Source organism: Corvus kubaryi, unplaced genomic scaffold (assembly GCF_017639235.1).
Source record: "Corvus kubaryi isolate FWS band 111438036 unplaced genomic scaffold, C.kubaryi_AGA036_p1.0 37398, whole genome shotgun sequence".
In the NCBI taxonomy this organism is placed as follows: domain Eukaryota; kingdom Metazoa; phylum Chordata; class Aves; order Passeriformes; family Corvidae; genus Corvus; species Corvus kubaryi.
The window spans coordinates 53,253,844-53,280,847 of record NW_024581137.1 but is presented as its reverse complement, the minus strand read 5'-3'; the positions used below and the strand labels follow the sequence as shown (position 1 = coordinate 53,280,847).

Sequence of the window (27,004 nt, the reverse complement as noted above, 5' to 3'; positions counted from 1 at the left end):
TGTTTGTAGAGGACCAGCCCAGCAAATTGATAGCAAACTGGGCTGTTACATGCCCCAAGATTAAGAAGTGGAGTTGGAAGCTTTCCATTATTTGTCCCTTCCATACTAGTTCCTTCCCACAAACCAAACACAGTCAAGAAGGAAGAGGTCACCTGTGAAACCCTGCTCTGTCCACACAGCAAACAACAGCTTCTTTAAAGGTCATCATTGGTCCAAATCAGTGTTCACACAGGATTTCTAACACTTTGTTACCACCCTACAGCATGTTGTACTGTAGGTATGGGGCTCTGTATTCCTGGCAACATGCACAGAGTACAAGAGGTCCTTCAGTGCCTCACCCCCACCTTGCTCCTAATTTCCAGTGCAAATTTATTCACAATCAGTATGTGTCACTTGCTCGTGTGCCAACACTGTCCTTTGGCTTGAAGAGCTTTCTCCACCCCCAGCCTGAAGGATTTTTACTGAACAACCCAGTAAATAATTTTTACTGAATAACCCAACTGCTTCGTGCTTCCAGCGAAGCAAGTTAAACTTTCAGTCTCCTCTTCTAGGACAGCCCTTCCCTTCCCCTAATCAAGGTACCAGCCCCTCCCTCACCCCCTTCCAGTTTAATTCTTCTTCCTTCAGCACAAGAGAGCAGATCTGGCTGGGTCTTACCAAAATTCTGCATGAAGCAATGTTCCCATCTCAACTGGGAAAGCACACAGGTAAAAGTCCAGGATAACATTCGCCTTCCTCATGGTCAGGTCATACAGTTTTTAGTCATCATGTCAAAAAATTAGTATGTTTTTTACCTTTCACCTCCTTAACTCCTTCTGAAGGTTGAGCTCCCAGTCTGAGGCAGATTCAAGAAGCACCACAACTCAGCCCCCAAAGAGAGCCTTGTGTCCAGCTGGTGCAAAGCAGCCAACTCTTTGGACAACAGCCTCAGGACAACAGGCCATCACTGGGAGCAGGGAGCTCTGGGTGCTCCCCCTGCCTGGTGGATTTGACCCCAGGTCTTGGTTTGCAGGCCACCTTTGGTAGGCTGCAGGAAACTCAGGGAGGGAGAAGTTTCCATGTCTGCTGTAAACCTGAGCTGCTGTAGAGCAAAAGTCAAGATGCATCAGACCAGAAGAAAGGGAACCTCTGAGTGCCTGGGTCCCCTCACCAAGAATTCCCGAGTCAAGATGCATTCTCCCTCTCCCTCTAAACATGGTTCTCAGTCATCTGAGCAAGTTAATTTGCTTTGTCATTTAAAAATTCAGAGTACAAATTACAAAATGCAGAACCTGATACAAATTGCCTATCCAGTCTCAGTGATTTCTCATCCGGACAACCTGGCTGAACTTCAGCATCCTTCACTGCAAACTGCTCATACTATGGATAATCCAACACTGCCTGTCCAGTAAACCAAAGTTACAACAAAGTTGCTGGGCCAAGAGGGAAGGGAAAAGAGCCTATTGAATTTACTCTGGTCTTTATGGGAATCCCTTGTCCCACAGAGGCTCATCTTTCTTGCTGTGGAAGCCCATGACCAAGGAGGGTTGACAACAGGCAAGGGCAGTTATAGCAACACTTGTTTAACTGGTCCGTTTATAAATCATGCCAAAACCACACACAACACAGATCAAAACAAAAAATCTGTATTCACTGGACAAACAGCAAAATGAGTCTGTGCTGAAAGGTTCTTGGGAGAGCCTGCCAAACACAGAAGCACAGAATGGTCTGGGTAAGACCTTAAGATCAACTAGTTCCAATCCCCCTTCCACGGGCAGGGACACCTTCCACAAATGAAAAACAATGGCTGTATTTTCTGAGCCAAAAATAACTCTGAGGAAAATAAAACACTTTCACAGCAAGGGAGGGCTTGAAATGCAGCTTATTTACTTATTCATTCAGTTGAAGTCTCTGACTAAATCACATATTGGATTAGCTGCATTCAATGTTTTCTCTTTCCTCTGTTTGAGCAGGTGTTCCTTCTGAGGGACAACAATTGCGGGGACCCAAATTATTTAACTGAGAAATGGAAATTGGGAAAACATATTGCTGCCTTTCAAAACACCTTTCTTGATGAAAAGGGTATTTCTGCTATATGCAACTGTCCTCAAGCAGGGCAGGAACCCAGCAAAGAAATTGTTCCAGGAGTGACAGGGGAATGTCCCGTCCTAACCTAACAAGCTGTGACAGCTGTGTGAAGAGATGCTCCCAGGTGGCATAAGCTGTGATATCAAAGTTGTGTGACTCCTTTGCTTCTTACTTGCTTTCTGCAAGATGTTATATTTTAAGATAAAAGTCCTCAGCTAAGAAGCAGCTCCATTTCTGCACCAAGTCCTTCTGTTACACAGCATGGCTTAGACAATTTTTAAGGAGAACTCCATCTTCCAAAACACCAGTATTTATCAGGCCTGGAAGAGAGTTGAAGTTTCAGGAGGGTAGTGCATACATGTCAATCAGAGAATAAATAGTGTCCTCGAACAGCAAGTTGAGCACACCTTTGTTTTCCTGTGCAGAGCTTGTCTCAGTCGTAAGGGAGCTGTCTTTCACTGAACCAGTGTTCAGAGCTTGCAGGCATAACACAAATGCCTGAGAGAGTCCAGCTTGAAGGGATAAACACAAGCAAGGGCATGCAACTAAAGGATAAAAAGCAAGAATGTAAGTAACAAAGATCTTGAACTGTGTCTGCTGGATATCTCCGTGCAGGTGTATGGAGAGGCAGTCTGAGGGGAGTTGGGGAGGTCAGTCTCATGGATTCGACAGTAAAACCAGAGCAGTCCTGGAACAAGAAATCTTTCCAGCTGTGCAGTGGTAACTGGAAACAAATCTTGTCTCCAAAACTGAGACCAGCTTTCAATCAAGTCTTCAGGAGTTTTGGCACAAGAAGAGAAACTGGCTTTTTCTGTCCTCATCTCCACACCACTGCCTTTCTACTCAGTAGGAAGAAACTGCTCACTCAGGAGACGAATCACCTGATCTGTTGTAGACATCTGCCACAAGGTAAGATGAACAACAGCCAGAAACTCCTCTCCCTTGTGGTCCTCTCCTTTGATTTCTAAAGGAGCCCATATGACAGCAGACAGAGATGTCTACACTGGTCAAATGAATCCCACACCTGAGTGACCAGACTCCTGTTTGGCTGATGAGATGTTAAAAGAGGAATGACAACCAGATGGATGCATTACAGAGTACTCTGCCAAAATATACCCAAAAAAAGCATCTTAAGAATGTGTCACAAATACCTGTCATCTAAAGATGTTAGCACAAAAAACATTGCATGACATTAATAACATCCCCAAAGTAGTCAGGCCGGCGATTGACCATCATGTGTAACGGGTTAATGGGCAGGCTGACTCACCAACAGATGAGGTAACTCTGTGAAAGACTGGAATCAGAGATTGTAGCTGTGTCCATAGGCAGTGATAGCTGCTCCTTCAGCCTTCCTCTCAGGGTATGTGCTTCAAGAACACTGAACCAAGTCACTGAGCTCCCACAGTGGTTGAGAGGTTCCCAGAAGTATGGGATCACCACAGAAACACTGTTCTCTTTGTCAAGGCCAACTTTTAGAAGCGGCAGAGAAGTAGAAGAACAAGAGAAGCAAAATGACTCTTGGGGCTGGATTTCAGCAAAGTGTCACGTAAGAGAAGCTCTCAGCATCCCTCAGAAGTGGAAACAGCCAACAAGGTAAACCATCTACAAGAAAAGGTTGTTATCTGCTGCAAGAGAGGAAAAAACTGGTTCTAGGGGGGAAAAAAAATCTAAAAATATTACATTCTAGCAATGTAAGTTGTGATGGCTGACAGCTAAACCACTTGAATTGGCTAACCAAAGAGGCTTGATCCAGACTGCAGTCAAAGCACGGAAGGTGAGCAGGGGTTACGCAAGGAATTCATTCCGAGTCCTTTTGCCTTGCACATCACATAGCACTTTTGACCTGCACAAAGTGAGCTTAAAGTAATAAAGAGGTAACATTCTTTGGTGCAGACATGATTTTGTACCCAATTTGCACAAGAGTATAAAATTTCAAGCCACATGGAATTGGGACTACAGTCACCTTCAGAGAAGCTTGTTAGGGAAACACTCCTCACAGAACAGTGATGCCCTGGTATCAGATGAGTGAGTGCTCTGCCTATTTTCCTTTGCCATTTGTTTGGCAATTTCAACCCATTTTAACATGAGGGTCAAGATGGCACCAAAATCAAAATCCAAGAGGTTACGTGAAAATTCATCAGCTGAGGAGAAGAAAAATCCAAATTTCTCCAAAGTTGCCTTCTTCTAAGGAAGAGGTTTGAAATTGGCCTCATATTGATGACAACACCAAGACCAGACAGTTGAGTTCTCTGAAATGTTGCTCTGTTTTTCCCTCAGCCCCTAACCTGCACGCAGCAGTCCGGGGACCAAGGTAATAGAAATAAGGATAAAACAAATGATTTGTTCAAAGTCCTGCTTTGGCTTTTTATGGCTTTAGATACACATCCTTCACTGCACTGCTCTGTGATCTGTGGTGGTAGCTCAACTCCAAAGGAAAGCAAGCTGAAAAACAAAGAGGTCCCCCTGGGATTGCACACGGCAGTATTCAGCTCAATTACTTATTAAAGCCCCAACACAGCATAGATTTTTTTTCAGTACATTACTTATTCAATCAGAGCTCCAACTCTCTCAGACTGATCCCTTAAGAAAAAGCAAACATCTTTCCCTGTTTGTTTCCAGCTGCATCACAAAAGATTTTAAAGACTTCAGGCTGCAAAGAAAACTGTTTGTCTTTGGGTTGTTGTACAGCAAGAGCTTGTGGATGAATCCAGTGCAGCTCTGATTGACTGGTGAGAGCACAGGGCCATCGAGCTAGGGAAGCCGCTTGGATTTTTCCATGTAACTCCATGACCCACCTCCAACCTAGAGCAGCTTTGCTTGTGCAGGACAGGAGCTGCAGGCTAGACAGCAGCAAAACAATCTCTTTGTGGAAATCAAGGGGTTTTGGGTTTTTTACAGGGGATGAGATCAATTTTCCATGAAGTTATTCTAGACTGGGAATAGTTCATCAGATATTTAAACACAGAAGCTAATCTTTCAACTAGACAAGATGGGCATGCCGTGTTGCTCACCTTGAAGAACAGTAAGGTCTCCTGTAGAGGAGGGAGGGAATCAACCTCTGTCAAATATTTAGAGGTAGAAGACATGGCCTTGCCTTTAGGTTTCTCTTAGCTAAGCTGTTGATTAAGTCATAGAATCACTAAGGTTGGAAAGTAAGTCCCAGATCAACGAGTCCAGCTGATACCATAACACCACCTCTACTCCAGACAACCAGAGTAACATAAGGTAGATAAGCTGGCAAAAAGCCCACGTGGTTTTGGAAACCAAAGGGCACCAGATCCTTCCATCACTGGAGACTTTTTTAAAGGGATGTGCACGTAAGAGCAAGAAGCCTGTGTTTCCTTGGTGAGCTGATGTGCATTCCTAGAAGGACAAGAATAAAAGAGTAGTAGAAGTCTTACAGCAGCATTTCTTCAAAGGACCTTTCAAGGGGAAGATTTATTGAGTCTTATTCTATCAGACACTAGTCAGTGAACATGTGCAACTTGGGTGAGCTAGAAAAAAAAGAGCTTGTCTATAAATTCTTGTACTCCAGACACTGTTCCTCAGAGGCCAGCCCTAATAAACCCATCACCACAGCAATACTATAATTCAGTGGCAGCTCACTCCTGGCCCTTCAGAGCCTTGCACCCAAGTCTTTTCTCAGGGACTCCTGCAGCAAACACACAGTGCAACAGCTGCCCTGAGGAAACAGCACTTTAATGCTAATGTGGGACATGTCAGTGAGACCCAGACCAGCCCAACAGACAAGGGAGTGTCTCCTCTCCCTATCCAGAGAATAGCTCAAGCCCAGAAAGTAGTTAAATCATCTAGACAATATCCTACTAGCACCACATAATACTTTGCTAGGAGCCAAGATATTAACTAGAAATGTTCTACCATGTGCTACGAGCTGGGAAATGTAAGCTTTAATCTTCCTCAGCTGAGTAAGAAACTGATCTTGAGGCTCCCATTTCACAAGCAAATAGAGCCAGAAAGCTACGAGAGACATCTTCTCACTCTGACAAACCAAATGAGCTACTCAAGAAATTGTCACCAAAACTGCACAGAGCTGAAAGAAAAGGCAGAGTTATTGAATGCCTTCCTTTCATCAGTCTTCACTGATAAGACCAGCCCTCAGGAATCTCTGACCCAGGAGACCAGGGTAAATGAATGTCAGGAGGAAGACCTTCCCTTGGTCATCAAGGGTCTCGAGAATCTCTCTTACGAGGAAAGGCTGAGGGAGCTGGGGTTGTTCAGCCTTGACATAGACCAGCCTCTGCTCCCTGGTGCCCAGCAATGGGACAAGAACCAATGGGCAGAAACTGATGCACAGAAAGTTCCACCTGAACGTGAGGAAGAACTTCTTCACTGGGCAGTGACTGAGCACTAGAACAGATCACTCAGAGAGGGTGTGGAGTCTCCCTCACTGGAGATATGCCAGAACCATCTGGACACAATCTTGTGCCATGTGCTCTGGGATGACCCTGCTGGAGCAGGGAGGTGGGACCTGCTGACCCCTGTGACCCCTTCCAACCCAACCCATTCTGTCATTGTGACCTCTCCAAACCCCTTCCCTGTGTGGTTAACTTTGACATCAAACCAGGAACCAGGCACAACTTCAGACTAAGGATGATGGTAATGCTGCTTAAACCAGCAGGCATTGTCTAACTTGTATTAATTAATTCTGCATTTCTCTACAGCCTTGCTCAATGACAAAGCAGCTGCTGACAGTGGAGGCCTGCAAGAAGTATTATATGTTTTAGCACTGTACCTTTGGACCCAGAATAATAAGCACATAAAAGAGATAGATGTGTATTTCTAATGCCACCTTTTAAAGCAATTGCTTAAAAGAAGTCTGCTTTAGCAACTCGGAAATGTAATTCTTGACCTTCCTGAGTAATCATGCTAATATCAGGAGAAGTAGTAATTATTCAGTTGTGAACAAAAAAAGGTACTGTTCATACTCAAAAGTGAAGCACTTATATATAAAAGGGAAAGCACAGGAGGAATGAGAGTATTCCCTGGCCACTCCAGAGGTGAGTCATGGCAAAGGGTTCCCACTCTCAACAGAGATGTGGCAGGGATAGGGAGAGTGCTCCTATGCCCTCAAAATGTGAAGAATATGAGTCACCCTACTCCAGTGGGAGCACAATCCAGCTCTCAGTCAATAAAGAGATCCTCTACTCTCTACAATTCCCTGGCTTATTCCCAAGACACATTACAGCTTCTACAGGAAGGGAAGAAAGGCTTCAGTCACTTTCATTAAACAATCTGCTTTATTCCCAGGAGAAATTTTATCCTGAGGGAAAGATACCAGCTCCACAGAATGCAGTAAAGTGTTCCCACTTGCACAGGGATGTTCATTCAAATTCTGCAACTTCCACACATCTTTGCAGAAAGATCTCCTGGCTCACATTTTCTAAGATTTTCTCAGCTAGAAGCTACTTAATGTGGACTAAAACATTTGAAGTGAAACAGTAGCAACAGAGCAAGACAATCAGCTATTCTGCTCAAGATCTCCAAGAAAGAAATGGGATACTGGGGGTGGAAGAAAAAAATTACCTTCCTGCCCTGTTCAGAGCAGAGCAGGACACAGAGAATTTAGCTGCCATGACAAGGAGGAGGAAGAAAAAGAATAACCCTAAGCTGGTGTGCAGGTGAACTGACTGCTTTTTGAAGCAGAAAAGAGATGTGTGAAACTTCCAATGTTTGGTCTATTATTTTATTTTTTACAAAATTGATGTCAAGTAAAACATTGCACAGTGGTGTTTGCATCACTTAAGATCTCTGTGCTTTCCACAATCTATAAATCCCTGCCATATCGTGTTTTATCACACAACAGGCTTTCCACAGTGTCATGCGACAAGAATTCCCCTTCTTCAGAGGATCCCAGGGAGTCTTTAAAGACTTTAAGCAGCCTTCTCCACATATTAAAGAAAGATAGGATTAAGTCGGTGTGCTTATGCTTTTTGTGTAGGCAAAGACATAAACATCTCCAAGTTACAGATGAACAGAAAGATAGTCTCAAAACATTAAGCAGGAGAAGCTGAGGAATTAAGATACTTTGCTCGACAGGTATGCAGAGGCTGGCATGCCAAACACATGGAATCAAAGCTGACAGAGAAGGGTAGAGTGACTCACATAAACAAGGCACTTGACTTTGTCACCCAGCTCTTCCAAAACAGCAAGCACAGTCTGAAAAGTACCTAAGAAAAATTGAGGCCACAAACACACAGAGCAATATGATGCTTTTTTAATCAGGTTTTCAATCACAATGTAATTTTTTCCCACCAACACACTCAAACACAGACATTTAAAAATTATTTGTCTACAAAGAGGAATGAAATGATTTAAACAGCTCCAGTAAATTCTGAGCAAATCTCTTCTGATCTTCTCCTTGGGAGTCCACTCAGCCCACATATAAATTTTGTTTGCTTCTATTTCACAAGACAAGAAGGGACTGGGTTGTAGATAACCTTCTGTTCAAGCTCAGCATATCTTTTCAGAAGTGGACAATAGAGCTAAAAAGGAAAAAAGAAATAAATATGTCTCATTGAAAAATTAGATTTTTAAATTACACTGCAGTTAAAAACCACCGTCAGACATGAAAAATGCTGCATGTTCACAGGTACCTGAAGGTTTGGGCTGGTTTTTCCCCAGTTAGCTCATGAAAATGCTGCAGAGTTTTCCCTCTTTAAATGTCACAGTCCTTTTAACCATCACCTTTACAGCTTAATTTTATGACACGCACAGGTTGTTCTTATTGTGACTGCGTTCTTGCTATAAGCAGAAGTCATTACTTCCAGCAGAAGCAGCTCAGCTAAAGTCACCTCTCCCAGTGTGACATGCCCCCTCAGTAATAGCTGTGCTAATCACCCAGGCAGAACTCCTGTCCTTGCCTCCCTCCACTGCCCCAGGATGGATCAGTGCATCTGTCCCCTCCTCCTCTGCCTCACTAATCACCCCACTGCTGCCCTCCAGCACAGTCAGACAGGTCCTCCTTAGCCAATGTGCTGACCAGGGCCTTCTAAAATGCACTTCATACTCCCTCTTGGACTCCTCTACCTGTTTGAGCTGCTTCTCTCCTTCACATCTTTCACAGCCACAACCTTTCCCATCCATAATTTGCTCCGTGGCCATGTTCCTCGCTCCCCGATTCCAGGCCCAGGGGGCCAAATGCAGGCCCAGCTGCTATCCACAAGTACACAGAGTATCTGAGTAGCTTTTTCGTATTTCCCTAGCTAGAATTTTCCAGGAGGTTTAGATCCAATGTTGATACAACCATAAAAAGAAGAATCAAGACTCAAATGTATTCAAAACCCCGCACTCAAACATGTCCTGTGCTTTTGGATATGGGTGAGATCTATTACATAGCAGAAATCCTGAATAAATCTCTACTCTGGCTCCAACCAAAAACTGTACTTCACCTAGATCTTGGAGATGCACCTTTCTCCTTATCTCCTCTCTCTGATGTTAACTGTCCCTCTAATAAAATCAGTACTTTGACAAGCCACACCAGGACAGCTTCGCACATTTGCTGGCTCGAGCACAAAGAAGGGACTGCCAGGAGCCAGTGTAGGGTCCGGTACAGGCTCGAGCAGTCCTTAGGAGGATGCCATAAGGTCATATCCCTGCCACAGGGAATCCTAGAGGCTGCCAGTCTGGTCTACAAGCCCTCTGCACTGACTCATAATCAAGGCAGCCTCGCTCCTGGCTCCAGGTTCAGAGAGGTTATAGAGCCGTAATGAATCATACCCAGCAAACTGAATTACTGCTCTCATCAGTAAGCCAGATCTAGCATTTCAATGCATTTTATCCTTTTCAGGACAGCCAACAACTGTGTGTGTACATGCATGAAAATTCAGGAGGAGAATTTTTAAGGTGTAAACTATGGAGATGTAGTAGGAGACCGGGTTGTTTCTGTGCAGGTCTCTGTACTGCAGGTCTTGTGGTAGCCTCAGTGTCTGTAACAGCCACACCTTAACAGATAAAAAAAGAAATCACAAAGTTTTCTCATCTAGGAAACACAAAATAGTGGGGTTTTGTTCTGTCTTTCAACTGATGGCAAAACACCCAGTTTCTATGTTTCCCTCCCCCTGAATCATAGTTTAAGCCTGACCAGTGAAAACTGGATTTTTGTCTTCATTCCCATTTCCACCTTCCACAACAGCAGGTGGAAGTGACCTAATGGACACATTCTGCAGAATGAAGTGGTTTTTACCAACTCCTATCTTTTTACAAACCAGATGTTATAGAAGATAAAGTACATTTCTACAACAGATTAAATATATGAAGGGGTAGAAGAGAAGGAGCATGCACAGCAACTGGAAAGAGACACTGTTTGTTAGCTAAGGCATCATAAAATGGTTTTTAAAGCCATCTCACACTGGCTGAGTCCTACAGTGTTTTCCACTGATTAAAGCAGAGAATCCTACTCACTCCTGCCTCTGCAACAGACTCATTCAGTGACCCCAGGCCAGGCATCTAACATGCGTGTGCCCCACATCCTCTTCTCCACAGGACAGTGATGCTGAGATCCTGGAGGTTTATGCAGATTTACAGGGTTAGAAAATAAAATGCACCACTATTATGAAATGTCACATTACTCAGCATGGTATTTTTAACTAACTACATGAGGGCCTGGAGGGCTCAGAGAAGTACAGATTATATATATATATCCTTTTCATGTTCCCAAAGAATATTATTGCTCCCATTTCTGGTAAATATGCACTTCAGAGTAAACAAAACATTGAGCAGGCAACTATGGCTATACTGGGAACATCAGTATTTCAAACAAAACCAGCTCCTCTATTCACTGAAGCATCTGTAATGAAGACTGGCTATTTCTTACTTCACTATTCTGTAAATTTGATAAACCCTAAGTGCTTCTCAGCAAAGATTCAGCACAGCAAAGCTGCACTGGTAAGTGAGCTCAGGCACTGAGAAAGCAGGCTCCCTATTACTTGCCCATCAGTATTTTTACAAAATACACACAACGCATTTACCAGAAGGCTGGGAAGTATTATTGTTAATATGTCACTCTAAATTAAAATGTGTCAAAATAAATGAACAACCACATTTACTGACACAGTTTCTTTTCCTGTTTATTGGACTTAAGCACTTAGCTTGCTAATTGAGCAAATTCAGGCATTTGCAATAAGCTTCTCAGCCATTAGTGTAAATGAATCCTGCATTATGGACCATATGAAAAAAAATTGCAAACAAATAATTAAGAATATTTCCTGTACTCTATCCTGTTCTTTGGGGTAAAAAGCTGCACAGCTCAGAGGGATAAGCAAAGCCTTTAATTCCTCCTCCTCAGGGAATTTGGCTGTAATACCACCAGTACATCATAGCTGCTAAGTGCAGCAGTACCTCAAGCTTTTCACAAGCAGTATTTTTCATGACAGCTGAGGTTTGGGGCCGAAGCAGTGCAGCTCCCACGAAACACAGAGAAGAAAAGCCAAACAGCACGAGCCCAGAGCATGGCCTGAGTGTGCACTCAGGTGTGTCTGTGGAAGATGATGCTCCACGTCTGTCACGACTGAAGTGCCTGCACAGAACCTTGGGCAACTCCCCCTGTGCAGTTCCAGGAGTCTCTTTCCTGAGGCAATTATATAGATGTATTTTTATAATTGGGGTCCAAAGGGAATAAAGGACTCTCAATAATGCATAAAAACCAAGGACATAAATTCCCTCTCTGTCATAGCCTCAAACCTAATCTATCAAACCATGATATTTAACAAAAGTAATTACATGTATCACAACACAAACCTTATTATTGTCCATAATTTAATTGTCCTTGCTTAATTATGGCCCTTTCTCCAGTTTATCTTTACACCCTACTCCACAACATCAAGAGTATGCTGACTGCTTCATTTACAAACCCTCAACTTCTCTCCTGGGACAATTTGGTCACATTCTGACAGTCCCACAACTATCCAAAGAAAATACTAATGATAAATAATACATTATAACAGAGATTAATTTAACCTGCCCTCTCTGAAAAATGCATTCATACAATGCTACCTTGTTCTCTAGCACAAATAAAATGTGCCATCCTGATACTACATCTCACCACAGTACCAGCCTATGTACCCAACAGGGCTTTTACAGTTTACATTGTGCCTACAACCTTCTAAGAGCAAAACCAGCTACGAATTATTACTACAAGTGACCATCCACAGGGATCCTCCTATCTCCTGCAACGCTCCATTAGCCAATCACTGGAGCAATTCAAAATTTACAAATTACAAAGATGATGCTGATGATTATCTAATTTTAATCTACCTGAGTACATTTAATCTACCCTGAATAGATTAAAATTAATCAGTCTCTCACAAACACTTGCTACTTTTTAAAGGTTCCTTTTTTTAAAACCAAAGTCAAAATACTCATAGAGATTTGCTTAAGAAATCAAGAGTTGTTTTATTTTTCAAATCATAGCAGTTGTTCACCTTTCTTAACAGAGAAAGAATAGTCATACAGCAGAGACAATGAAACAGTGTTTTGAAATACTCTGAAGACTTGTCCAAGGAACCACACCTGAAACAATTACATTCTCTACTTCAGATATCCATTCTGCAAGCCTATCTTAATCAGTTTAATAGGTTAAAAAAATTATTGGCTACACAAATCACCTTAATCAAACTTCTATCAATACCTATTATATTTTTTGTGGTTGCATTATTATTACTTACTCGGCACTAAATTACCAACCCAAACCAATTCTAGAAAGCAACCTCCCCCCTCCAAAATCTAACTCAACAAAATAAAATTATTTTAAATCAATAAATAGGTCATTATAACCTTCCTGGGTAATAGGGTCACTTCTATAAATCCACCCACTTACAAGGCAATTCGCCAAAGTCAAGGAAACCTGTTAGGTTTACATTTTCCCTTCCTGAATTTTTGCAAGATTAATACACCTCAGCAGAGTCAATAATGCAATCAAAAATCACACATCCAGAGGTAGTGAGCTGCTCTATGCCTTCTCCCTACAAAATCCCACAGGACAATATCACAACCAATCTGGCGCTATGTCACAGGCACACGGCTTCTATAAACACAAGTGACCAACTCCCAGACAATCATGTTCTCTCTCATGTTTTATTTTTGCTTAATTAACCAACTAGCCAACCATCCCTGTTTTAATAGATTACTAAAATAGATCTGAATTCTAATGCCGGAATAACAGATTATTTCTGTCTGTTAACATATATTTATTGCTCTAGAATCTCTTGGTTATTTTTGTCATGCTTAGTGGTTCTGATTAATCTTTTTCCTCGGGGGAGAGAGGAGGCCCCAGAGAGGTGAGATGACTCTTTAATTTTTGCTATTCTGAAAAAAAAGGAAGAAGGATTCATCAAATTAACCCACAGATGACTGACTTGAGCTGGTTGAGTGAATGACCATGGACTATCACCACAGTGATTTCCACCAGAACACCTCATGACCTGTTTGGGTATTGACAGAATTAGAAAAAAGCTCAGATTAATACCCATATACTACAAAAAATACTGGGAAATCAGGTCCAGCTAAGAGACTGGGGTCATACCCACAGAGAGGGATTCATCCTCTTTGAAACAGTCTCTTCAAGGCAGGATGGTCTGCCACAGGACAAAGTCACATTGTTGCCAGGCAAGTTGGAACTTTTGAGACTTCAGTTTCCACTAACTACTGATTCATTGCCCACCACAAGCTCTATGCTCCCCATCTTGTGACTTTATTCTATTTTACCAGCCCATCAGTTTAATTGAACCAGAAGAGCTGCTTTGTGCGCCCTGCCCTTGCTTTTTAAAATCACATTCATTATCACAAATGATCCCTCAGAAATCAAAGAAACGCTTTTTGCATTTTTGGTTCCTGGAAACCCCTACTGCGGGCATAGGCCTTGGCAATGAAGGAGAAGCTACATAAAACTGTCGCATTTGACCTCTGTCTATAGGAGGTTTTCCTCTCTCCAATGATCTAACACATGTTGTCTCCAACCTATACCAGGAAGAAAGGATGAAACCAGAGCAGATTGCTGTGTTATGACCTGTTTTTTATCCACCCTGCCAAGATCTAGCTGTAGCCGTCCAAAAAACGTAAAGAAGTGGTTGGGGGAATTTCACATTGGTGAGCCAGACTCTTTCAGAAGAGCTCCTCAGCAAGACAGGACTTAACCTCGGGACGACTTTGAAGTTTATAAAAAGAACTATCATTTAAGTGAAAGGCTCTAACCTCAACAGAATGAAATTGGATGGACAGGGAGATGCAGCTCTGTATAAAACAGAATCAAACTGACTCATTGCATTATGAATTTTTATTGCACTGTTCATGCTAACACAGTGTATTACTGACAGGCCCTCTGGCTTTCTGCAGTTTCACAGCCATGAAACTAGCCAGGGAATCCACCATCAACTGCAAAATTATAAGGCAGGAAGAAAAAGAAATGGCATGGAATATGTAATTGCAAGAAGCTGCTTTTAATGGAATGAAGCTGGAAAGCTAAGCTAAAGAGTAGGAATGGTTATTCCTTCCCATGCTGTTTGGCCACTACTTCCCTGTCATTCACTCCTATCTACTGGGGCAACAATTCACTACTGTACATCATTTAAAACCAATGAAAAGATGTGCAAGGAGAGCCAGGACTAACCATGTGGAAAAGGAAAGTATTGAGAAGGAGATAATTAACTCTTTTAGCTTCCAGGCCATTTTATGCAGACAGCAAAATAGAAAGAGGTAGATGAATTCCCTGGCAATCTCTCCAGTCAGGTTTTCTTGGCCCCTGCAGGGCTACAAGGTGCTTGCAAGGCCCCTGTGAGTGACAGCTGTATTCCCTGCCCTTGATTTTTACAGCTGAAGCAGCACCAGGGGGTCAAAAGCAGGTCTCTGAGCTCTCCCCACCTCCACCCCAGCCAGGCTGGCAGCTTTTGAGCACACAGCATTTTGGGGGGGAACAGGGCAGCAACGTGAGGTTGAATCAGACACAAGGGAGCTGCTCCTGTGGTGTGTTCCCTGCAGAGAGCTTCAGCTGCAACACACGTGGCATAGGCCACTGCTGTTAATTATTTTATCTTTTAAAATGAGGGGGGAAGGTTGAGTAAATGAGATCAGATCAATCAAGTTTAAATTATTCAATGTCTTAATATTTCTGAAGGGGACTTCTATTCGATTACTGAGCTCCTCCATCTCAGTTAATAATTAAATAATACGCTGGCAGGCACAATACAGCATGATCATTTCTATTATTACTCATGATGATATCTGGTGCTCCTCTACACATGTAGCTGGGAGTTAGTAGTTTTGGCAGATCATTAATTTCCCAGTTTAAATAAAAGCTTTAAAACCTTGTTGCCTGTAGTTAGGGCACATCCAAATCTCATAAATGGTGGAGTGTGTAAGGCTGTGCTGATGTAAAAGAAGTTTTTGCACAGCTGAAGACCTTGGTGAGATTCACCTTTGTTATTTAAACATGTTCTCTAGGAATCTTGCTATATTGTATTGTTTATTTATTACTGCGTGTTATATTTCAAAAGCCGTTGTAAACTAAAGCCTTTGGCTGCGAGTGAGACGTGCAGGGCTGCACTGGAGAGCCTGAGACAATGATTCCTTCCTGGGTTTTACAAGGGCTGGAATCCCATAGTTACCAACAACGAGTATCTCTTCTGCTTTGTCTACGTGGGCCATAAGGCACAAGCCTCACCTTCAGACGTGCTGAAATTCACAGGATGGGCACAGCACCAAAGACCTGTGCCTACTGAACCCTCCCAGCTGGCATGTTTTCCAAGTGGGAGCTACCAGTGATTATATACAATTGCTGACCACTGTTTACAATCAGACAGGAAGGATTTTTGGAGATGTTTTCCAATAAGCCCGAAAGCACAGTCACCACCCCTCTTTCCATGCTGCTTGCTGCAAACAAGTCCAGACTATTTTGTCAAGACTATCAGTTACAACCTGACTGACCTGTATCCAAATTCAACCTATTTTATAACTTTTTCTATCCCTTAAGGAAGAGATTTTGCTCTCTGGTCATGCCCTGTTAGGAAAATTCACTCTCACAGACCTGGATGGTGGGATCAGATTATTGCAGTGATTATCATCATTACAACACCAAAGATCTCCCAAAATCAAATCTGGCTTCACAACAAGGAATAAGAGTTGTGTAACCAAATTTTTCCTAAACTCATCCATTTTACTAGAATAATTAGCAAACCACTACATTTTGAAGCAGACAAGAAATGAAAACAAAAATGGTATTCTCAAGCTTGCTCACCTCCTCAGCCCCTGGGGTGGGTGTAACAGCCAATCTGGGCTCCGGTGCTAATTTCACAACATCAGCCAAGGACACATTCCTCTCATCTACGAGTCCTGCAATGAGAATCACAATCTTGATCAATGCAAAAAAACACGATGAGGGATGTGCCTTGACTCCCTAGCAAATTAATACATTATATTGATCTTCCCTGGTCAGGTCAGCATTCAGGATTGAAGGATAAATGGCAGAATATCTTACATTCCTATGAGCTAGCCTGGGAAGTGGGGACTCTGTGATTGAGTTTTTGCCAATCACTCAATTCGTACCCTGGGGAATAGGTAAGCAGCAGAAATGCTACTCAACAATATCAGTAATTATTTATAGTTACAACAATACAGTAAACAGCAGTGAAAATATGTGGAAGCAAGGGATTCAAGGACAAAATGTGACTAAACATAAAAATGAAGAGAAGTGAAAACACTTTCAAGAAAATATAGTACAAATTTTTAAATATATTTATATGTAAGGAAGCAGAATAATAGGGGAGTTCTGCTACCACAGCATTTTGCTTTGTGAGCAAATCACAGCATTTCAGGAGCTCCCTGTACACCTGCTAAGAACCCCAGGCTAACTGTGAAACACCCCAGATGCACATTGTAATATTATTAAAGAGCCCTTGCCATCAGTATTTCATTTATAATAGTAAGTCCTCACTTTTCCTCAATTCCTTTGCCTGGCCAAGAGGGAGGTAGCTGAAGGCATCAATCAAAAATGCCATTTAGGAACACACACAGCAAACCCCCTGGGGCTTGGCTGGCAGAGGACATGAGCCGAGGAGTCCCTCCATCAGCATGGCATCTGAAATCCTCGCTCAAACGCTCTGTCAGCCAAGCCTCCACATCTCATATGCCAAACTGGCAGAGGGAATACACATCTCCCACACACACAAAATATCCACACAAACTTTAATGATGGCTCCACATTTCACATGCATTCAAGGACAAAAAATTTGCCTGCAGCATTAGGTGCCGGGAGGCTTCTGAAGCAGTAGGCAAAGTTTGAGTATAAAGAAAAACAGTTTGGAAACTCGACCCATAAGGTGCAAAAATGGTTTCATTGTAGCTTCAAATATACAGATAATCCAAGTGTTTCCACTGTCCTGCAAAAGCCTACCTGGCCTGACAGAACCCTTGTGCCTTTTCTGCAAATAAAGAGGAGAGCATGCTGTGTGCATTAAACACACCAACCCAAGTTTTGGTTGTGCAATCTTCTGTGCTGTTTTCAAATGCAAGACAGCATATAGTCTTTAGATGCTATAATGTGACAGCAGAATTTGCTTCTAAAATTAAAACTTGACTGATTTCTTCTGATGGCTGATGCTATCCTTTCCATGCTTGTTGCAATCCCACGAACTTGTAGAGAAGTTAGCCATGAACTTGTAGAGAAGTTACCCATGTCTTACATGAACCTGTAGAGAAGATACCCTGGTCTTAAAGCCCAAATCCTAAAGCTTCTAATCAAAAAAACCTGAGGCCAACTAAAGATGACCTAAACAAGGATTTCCACACTCCTTGAATTGTTTAGCTGTAAGATATTAGAAACCATTTAAAAATACATGAATAAAATTTCATGGTTGGGATTCAAGTCTTAAATAGCTGACAGCCCACTCTCAACACACACCTGCATGCATTAATTATGTTAATAAGTTAATTAACATATAAAACCTGGTGCTTGGACTGTTGTTTTACAGTAGGTGAAGCAAAATGACTGGTGAACCTAAAAGTATCCCAAGATTTATGCTTTTACAAGAGAAAATGCATGGAACCCAGGACGCCATGCATGTCCCTCAACTTGATGTTTAAAAGCTGGAAGATATAAATGTAAGTTTAATACTGGCCAGCAGTATTACTGGTCCTGTTGTCCCTGCCCTCATAGATCTTCTTTGTGGGATCAACCTTTTGTTTGGTTTGGCGATTTCAGCAACCCAGTTTACAGCCCAGTCCACAAACCAGGGCAGCAGGCTACACCAGGACCTTCAGTTTGCTGTATTCCTCCATGGATGTAGCAACTCAATATGTGAAGGTCCTAGACCTTCCCTGGACAGTACCAACACTTCCCACACCCCATCCCTTGGCTGAGAAGCAGCCACCAGGCTTGGAATTATGATGTCAATGATATTCTCTGGCCTAATCCAAGTGTACTAAGAGCAAAATCCCTCTTTGACCTGTGGGACCTTCCAGTCAGATGCGCACAGCTTTACTCCCCCCTCATGTTCAGCAACGTTAATCCCAAGTATTAACCAAGTGAAATTAAATTCCCTGACTGCTCACAAGCATCTCCTGGCAGCCTTACCATGGATTGCTCTGTAAGCACTTCCCAGACAAGCAGAGTTGGCGGTGTCGATGGTGAACACGGGCGCGCTGAACACATCAGACAGGACCTGAGGAGCATCAAAGCATCCATGAAACACAAAGGGAAAAGAAATCCTCCATCACTGCTCAGGAAAACAAACAGCTGTCCCAAGGCCCAGTCAAGCACTCAGGAACCCGTGGAAAGAAGCACTGCAGACAACAATGAGGCCTGAACTTGTCACACAACAGGGTATTGGTAATTCTGAGCTAGAGAGGTGACTGCAGCCAGAAAATGAAGTCCCATTTCTCTCCAGATCTCTTGGTTACAAGCTCAGAGGAGACTGGGTTCAAGCGTCATCCCTCAAAAGCTCACACAATCAGCCCATGCTAAAGGCTTACATCACGGCAAGGAGACCTGCTCAGGAACCCACAACTGGAGCCTGTTTTCTTCCATCGTGTTATGGCTGATTCAAGTGGGAAGGAAGGAGAGAAGAACCAGTCATAACTCCTCAGTTCTCAGCTTGGATAAAAATAAACCTCCAGCAATACGAAGGCCTGCTAAACCTTTCTTCTTCATCTCCACCATTCCCATCCTATTAGGATCAGCAGGGAGAATGACACAGGAGCTGATTACATAGTGTCTAAATTTATCAGTTTTCCTATTTTTAAGGGAACCTTAGCTATGAAGATATATTGAGACACTTGGCTTGAGTAATAGAAATAAAATTTTACAGGCAAAGAATTTATTATGGTATCCAACAGATACTAAAGTTATTCGACCACACATTGTTCTGCACTGAAATCAACACCATCAGCACCTCACATCCGCTGAGTACATGTGCTCTTCCCCACAGTTTAGGTTTAGAAAAACAATACAGAAGGGGGGAAATTAAGACATATTTGGATAGGGACACAGGAGGTTCAATAACTCCTTTCCAAGAACTTTGTCAACAAATGCTTTCCATTTTGGTTTCATCACTTCTAGGACTGCAGGTGCCCCTCAGGCTGAGCAATGCAAGAAGCAGGCAACAATTCAGATAAAACTTGTGCTGGTTTTATTACTTTTGCCAAAGGAAAAAGTGTCACACCTGACTTAAATCCATGCAATTGAGTCTAAAATAAGACCAGAATGTCCAGCATTCCAAACTATTTGGATTAGTGCAAGGTAACCCTGACCCTGGAATTTATAACCCTGCTGCTGATGTACCCCAGGGCTTCATAAAAGATGACTAAAAAGTACAATCCATATCACCTATAGAAATATATAGTATGTGAAATTTCTAAAGGATTTTTCTTTCTCTGAAGTTTTGTGGAGAATCTTCAAATCAAAACCTTTGAAAATCACTGATTTTCACAATTTAAATGAAAGTAGCTGTTTGCTAACTAGAACCCAATGAAAGCCTGAGCTTATACACTTAAATCACTCTCTTCTAGTAAGACAAACAAGTCAGGATTGGCTGATTTCATTTGCAAGCAAGCATTGAGTAACACATGAGCTTCAATGCTAGAGGACAAATGAAAAATTAATCATGGTTGTCTATTAAAAAGTCCTCTGGAAATTATACGGTCACAGAGCTCTAGTCCCATCCTGCCAGCCAACACTATCACCTTGTTTCAACACATTTCCCACCTGCATCTTTACCTCATCTCTAGTAGGCATTTCTTGTCTTAAGTTTAAATTGTCCTTTTGGACAACAATTTTTTGTTTTTTCATCTCTGCAGAGCCTCATACAATGCAGCTCTATACTGATTGCTAAAAAGTGCTGCAATACTACAAATAATATTTTAACAATTTAACAAATAACTTTTTTTTTACCACAATTCTAAAATAAAAATTATTCTAAGTCCATATATTTAATAAGTCATTTGGAACTGTGGTATCTCTCACAAATAATTTTAAAGGACACTGTTAGAGGTTCTACTGCTTAAGATATTTCACTGTATTCCATGTGGTCATTAACCAAGCACCACATATGTTATAAAAAGCTTCCTGGAACTGTGAAGAAAGCTGCTCTACTAAATTTTTTTAACAGATTTTCCTAAGTTGTTTCCTTTGTGGTGTAAAATATAGGAGTTACTGAACGTTGATTAATTAAATGATAGTCTTTTGTAGCCCTGGAACAAATTATCCAAAATTGACCATGATAAGGGTGGAAGCTGTTATTCTTTATGCAACTGATATGGTTTCTGAGGTTTTGATTAAATTAAAAAGAAAGATCCAATTAACCAGTGATTGAATTAAATGAATGACACTGTATTGATCATATTATTTTAAGGCACTTCTAATGAGTTTTAAAACCAGCTGAATTGTTATACGTGAAGAGCAGGCACCCCAGCCACCACTCTCCCAACCCCATGATTTTTCAGCTGTGGATGTTACCAAATTACGTATTTTAAGAACATTCATTTCTCTGCCTCCATTCCACAGCAAGGAGATCCTCCTGGCACCCAAACTGGAAATACAGCTTTAAAAACAAACTCATCTGTGAATCCAATCTTTCCTGATGTACCCTCAGCAGAATTACTCCTGTAAGGACCAATGTTTTAAGCAATTAACCAATCAGTTAATTTTCCAATGTCACATTCTTAGGCAAAGTAACCAAAGCAGGTGAAGAGAAGTGACATCTGCAGGCAAAACATGCCAAATTTGCTGCTCCTCAATCAGCTGTACAACCAGCAGTTACACACACATGTGGTTTAGATGCCTTAGGAGAAAACAGCCTTTTGCTTTTTCGCTCTTCGATCTCCATTTAATCCAGCTCAGGCTTTGTGGAGCAGAGAATTGACTGCAATTGTCAAAGAGAATGGTGTGCAGCTGAGGCTGGCCTCGACTCTCTGGAGCTGACGGGAAGGGATTGGAATCCCCAGAAAACATTTCACCCTGTGTTCACTATCACCAGTGATAAGATCTGGCCCAAGATTAGGACTCCTGGTGTACATGTCTACCTCCAGGTCAGTGTTGGAGCCTGTGATTAAAGGGGAGCTTGTCAAGGCAGCCTTCAGAGCCCAGAAAGCTCCTCAGATCACCCAGAGGGAGACAATTACATTTGTTAAGTTAAAACACCATCCGTTTTCCTCTGCATTGCAACAGACGGGATCTCCCCCGACTATTACAGGGTTGACAGATCGTAAACAGACATCACATCACAGGTGACTGGATTTGGGCAGGATGAATCCCAATCCAGATGTCTCGCTCTGTGTTGTTGAAAGCCAGGTGAGAGGCCTCTCTCCATTTGTGAGCGAGGCTTTGCCAAGTCTCAGTGGGCAGAAACAGAGAGCAAACGGTTCTCTGCTCTCCAGAAGATGGATGAAGGATCTTACCCAGGCTGGATGTGCAGCAACAGCAGCAAAAGAGGAGGTTGGGAAGAGAGAGGAACGACCATACAAAAGTGTAGCTTCCTCCCAGTATATGATATGATGCTAATAAGTAACACAAGGACAGGGGGTTGAGGTTTCTATGAGGGTGTTTGTTTGTTTGTTTCTTTGTGGTTGGGTTTTTGCAGGGTTTAACAACAGTGTAACTCCCCTTCAGTTTAAAGCAGCCAATGGCTCAACTTTGACCTGAATGATAAAAAAAAATCTCAGGTATTATATAAGAAGTTTCTTCTTGATTTCTTTGCTGATTGATTTGATGTAAGTGATGAGACCTGGAAATCACCAGTGCTTAAGATACACATTCATGAAACTAAAAAAACCTCTAAGTTCAATATAAAATTAGCACTGGGCTAAAGGTTTTCACACTAAACCTGAAGAAAAACCCCAAAGACCTGCAGCAGAGTCACAATTCCATATCCACACCTTCCTCTGCAACTGCAGTGATTTGGATTTGGTACAGCAAAGTAAAAATGGAGATGTAACTGCAAGTTCAGTTCAGGATTTAATTTTCTACTTACCTGTAAGATCTTTTTATTGTGGGATGCACCACCAGTGGCCAAAATCCTTGTTCTAGGCACTGCAATGCAATAGAAAGTACAAATCAGAGTGAAAGTACATATGGTCAAGATTTGTACTACTGAACCAAGCAGTGAGAACAAGGAGGTGGGAGTCAGGGTTCTCTCTCTGCCCTCTAATTTACCTTCTGTAAAAAAGGAGATAACACTAATTACCCAATTTTCCAAGGCACATTAGAACACTTCCTTAGGAGAGCTAACATAAATATTGCAGATCTATTATTATTATTATAGTGCTATCAATGTCAGGGAGATTTGCAAAGGAGATACACAGTAAGAAAGGCAGTGTTATTATATTACAGCTCTGGCTTGAGGTCAGATTAGTTTGGCTCATAGCTGTATATATACAAACTGACAGATAACCTTTAAAATCAGCAGTATTTTCCAAACTTATCTCCTCATGACGTTCACAGTCAGAGTTCTCTGAAACCTGGGCAATCCCTATGCGCTTGAATGACAACAAAGTGTGTCAAAAGGCAATTAGAGATGGTCTAAATCACTTCACTAAAACAAAAAATATCTGAATCTTCATCCACTGCAAACCCACATCTTTGGGGGAGTTAAAAAAAATACCCTGTGTTCTTTAGGCTTAAAGAAACCCATCCTTTCTTCTACATTCCTGAATGTCTGCCGTGTGCCTCATCATCTATTTGTGTGCATGTTCCTCTGGAGCATGGCATGCAACAAGCCACACATGAATCCATAATCACAATTCAGCAAGGCATTATGAACATAAATAGTCCAAACAGTCTCACTGAAGTTCTTCAAAGGCTTAAAACAAAATAAATGCATAAACACTTTGATATCATACATTTTAAAAAAATCTAAACATTTAATTACCCTGATTTATGACAATAACAAATGATACCATCATGTATACCCTCCCAAAAGGGAAATTTCACTGTAGTTATTGCTTTGTTATCTTAACTTCCTTTTCAATAAAAGCTAAAGATAATTTATTTCTCACAAGGCAAAGTTGGGCAACTTACACTGATGCCCTAAACAACTTATTGTCATTTATCCTTTCAAGTATCTTAATGACGAAAGCCCTGAAGATAGAATTATAAATAATCAGAAGATGCAGCTCCCCAAACCATTTCCAGAACCCCATCTGGGTACTCAGGTGGAGCCCAAGACCCAGACAAAGCATTGCATGGGGGACCCTATTTTACTGATAAATTCAATTTTATTTTCCTCTTTGGAGGATATTCAGTGATGCACAAATTGGGTTTTAAAAGCCATTAGGATCTCTGTCAATGTCAGCAAACAAATAAAACAAACAGCAGAGTGATTCCTCAGGGAAAACAAGTTTCAATTATACCAACACAGAGTGACAGATTCCTGCCAAGATTATCACAACAACATAATAGCACAGAAACCAGTGAAAAATAACTAGTAAGCCTCTGTTCCTAGAAACCAAACTGAACTCTAAATGATTTGCCTGGTAGTCACAATTCTGTCTTGCTAAACCTTGTTGTGAATATAAATTCTTGCGGAACTACCACATCCGATGTGAAAACACCACATTTCAGAGACAGCCAGCAAGACAAAATGAGAAACAAACACACTGGGTACACTTTCCAGCAGTTCAAACCAAAGAATAAGGCAGGCCTGCTCTCCAGTGCCTCTGGAAAGGGGCCAAACCCACTGCTGGGCTTCCACCACCAGGAAAGAACAGTGGACAACATAAAAGTGCCAAAGCCAAACAGCAACCACCCCTGTGAGAACAGCAAACACATCTTAGCTCAGCTGCTTCCTGTACTTCCATCTGCATGCCAGCTCTCTGTCTCAGGGCTTCTGTTCCACAATTTCCCAAATGTTTTCATTTGGAATCCAGGAATGGATGGGAGAGTTCTTGCTAAGTCAGAACATTCAGGTTTCAGCTACATTATCAATTCATGCCATAACTGTAATTCAAGCCACTTCTATACCAGTAAGTTATCAGAAAAGTAGGTGTGAATTTACAGTGCATTTGCTATTCTATACAAACCACACACAAGTATGCATTTACCCCACCATTACTTGAGTCAGGCGTCTTCCAAGAGGCCAAACCGTATCTCAGGTCTAAAAGTGTTTGATTTATGCTGACTATTAAGTGTTTGATAAATGCTGATTATCTGCACACCCACCTTAATCCAGACTAATTCTTTTGTAACAAAATACTAAGAAGTATTTCAGAATATACCTAACCTACTTGATAAAAGAAACTAACCTAATTTACACTGTGAAGTTTCTGCTGTTGGTTAGAAAGCTCAAGTTCTAAATTGGATCCACTCATGAGTACAAACACACACAGACACACTGTAAAAGCACCCAAAACCCTATGCTGAAGCTACATGAAGGGCAAAATCATTAATTCCCTTTCACTCTGAGTAATTAGGATGGCTCACTTCACCAAAACACATCCCAGCAGGTTACAGCCAAGTGAACTTTAACCATCACTGTGGGATGACCGACTCTGAGCTGCTGTACAGGTGGGACTGATCCATCCAGGCCAAATGGAAGCAAAATCTCAGGTGAATGTGGTGCTCTGCTAGTGGCCAGAGCAGAGACAACAGCATCCCTCGTTGAGTTTCCATCACTTCTTCCAGACAAGGATTAGGTCCCAAAAGAACTACTCGAATTTGATGAATTTTAGGTTTACTTCTTATTTCAGTCTGTCTCCAGAGAATGAGGAAAATGCATTGATCACTGATTCCAGGGATTGTCTTTTTAATGCCAATATTGTGTGCTTTACTGAACAGTGGACATTTGCTCTGAGATGTGTAATTGGATACATCTTATAAATAAACAAAGCAAGCCCATCATTTATGCATAAAAGGCATTAACAGAGACATTGTTCATCCATCACCAGCAGTGGTCTCAGCCAGCTGTGTTTGAATCTGTCAGAAGCTACCATCCATCCCCTACAGCACTGCACAAAGAGAACTTCACAGTGATACTTAAAAAAAACCAACAACTGTAGCAAACATAATTCATGAATTCAATTCCTTGACAGTTGAGAGAATCAGATTTAAACATCTTTTAATCAAAAGCTCCCTGCATAGTACCTAACCAACCAGTTTATTTGCTTCTTATTGAAAAACTAATTATTTTTTAGAGAGCTGATGCTGAATTTTAACCCTATCTAGAAAGGGTTTGCAGCTGCATATGGCACAGTGTTGTTCTGCCAGATGCACATCTTCTGTAGATCTATTCCCTTCTGTGGAACACGGTGATTGACCTGACAAAATAGAGTTAAAATAATGATTCTCACTGGACAGGAGGAGGGAGGAAGACCCAAGTAAAGAAGTTTGTTTATGTGGGAAGTCTGAGCAAAAGGCACTTTCCCACACAAGGCTTAGAAGGCAGCACACTCTGTGCACGTTACTATGCACACAAAAATACTCATTGTGCTTTCCACAGAGATCCAGCAAGAACTGAGTGATGTTAAAGTTCATCTCCTGTCTGTTGCTTTCAGCCAAAATATTGCTTTCATTAAAAGGTACATAGGAAAAATAAAAAAAATCTGTCACTGAGAAAAGAGGGAAATGACAATTATGTATGTTCAGCATTGTCAGTGGTCCCAAAAAGACTGGAGTCCTGCATCATGGTATGTTTACAAACACATAACTAATGCCTTCCCAGAAAATGAAGCAATTTAAGAAGATTCAGATCAAAAGTGGAGGGAAAACCAAAGAGTTTATAAAGAGCAGGCTCAAAGAGCATTGCTCAAGTGGATTCAGCAAGTGGGACACCGGAACCAGTAACACAGGATGAGTCTTTCCTGAGCAGTCTGACATCCCTTCTGACGGCATTGGCACATAACTGCACTGGGGTGGCCTCACCTCAAGGCCTGTGAGCAGGTTTGGATGGTACAATATAAGAAGGGTATAAAGCTATTAGAGAGTGTCCAAAGAAAAGGCAATGAAGAGGATGAAGGGCCTTGATGAGAAGCCGTGTGAGGAGCAGCTGAGGGCACTTGGTCTGTTCAGCTGGAGAAGAGGAGACTGAGGGGAGACCTCACTGCAGTTACAACTTCGTGAGGGGCAGAGGAGGGGCAGGCACCGATCTCTTCTCTGTGGTGACCAGTGACAGGATCTGAGGGAACGGCCTGAAGCTGTGGCAGGGGAGGTTTAGGTTGGATGTTAGAAAAAGATTTTTCACCCAGAGGGTGGCTGGGCACTGAACAGGCTCCCCAGGACAGCGGTCACAGCACCAAGCCTGACAGAGCTCAAGAAGCATTTGAACAACGCTCTCAGACACATGGTGGAATTCTTGGGGATGGTCCTTTACAGGGCCAGGAGCTGGACTCGATGATCCTTACGGGTCCCTTCCAACTGAGAGCATTCTATGATTCTATGATGATAAACGTAGCACCAAGCAGAAGGTTAACACTGATAATTATCACCAAAAGTCTTCTGCCACAT

The 27,004-nt window shown here is 42.0% G+C and overlaps 1 protein-coding gene across 1 annotated transcript in view; it reads right to left on the bottom strand.

The window, feature by feature from the left end:
* Positions 1-8,276: 8,276 nt before the first annotated feature.
* Positions 8,277-27,004, bottom strand: part of XYLB (xylulokinase) — an 82,487-nt gene continuing 63,759 nt past the window's right edge. Inside the window, exons 16-19 of the mRNA XM_042043882.1 lie at positions 22,539-22,597; positions 18,647-18,734; positions 16,313-16,407; positions 8,277-8,570 (exon numbers count right to left, since the gene is read on the bottom strand). Coding sequence (XP_041899816.1) covers positions 8,487-8,570; positions 16,313-16,407; positions 18,647-18,734; positions 22,539-22,597 — 326 coding nt within the window. The 3' untranslated portion in view covers positions 8,277-8,486. The remainder of the gene's footprint in view (positions 8,571-16,312; positions 16,408-18,646; positions 18,735-22,538; positions 22,598-27,004) is intronic.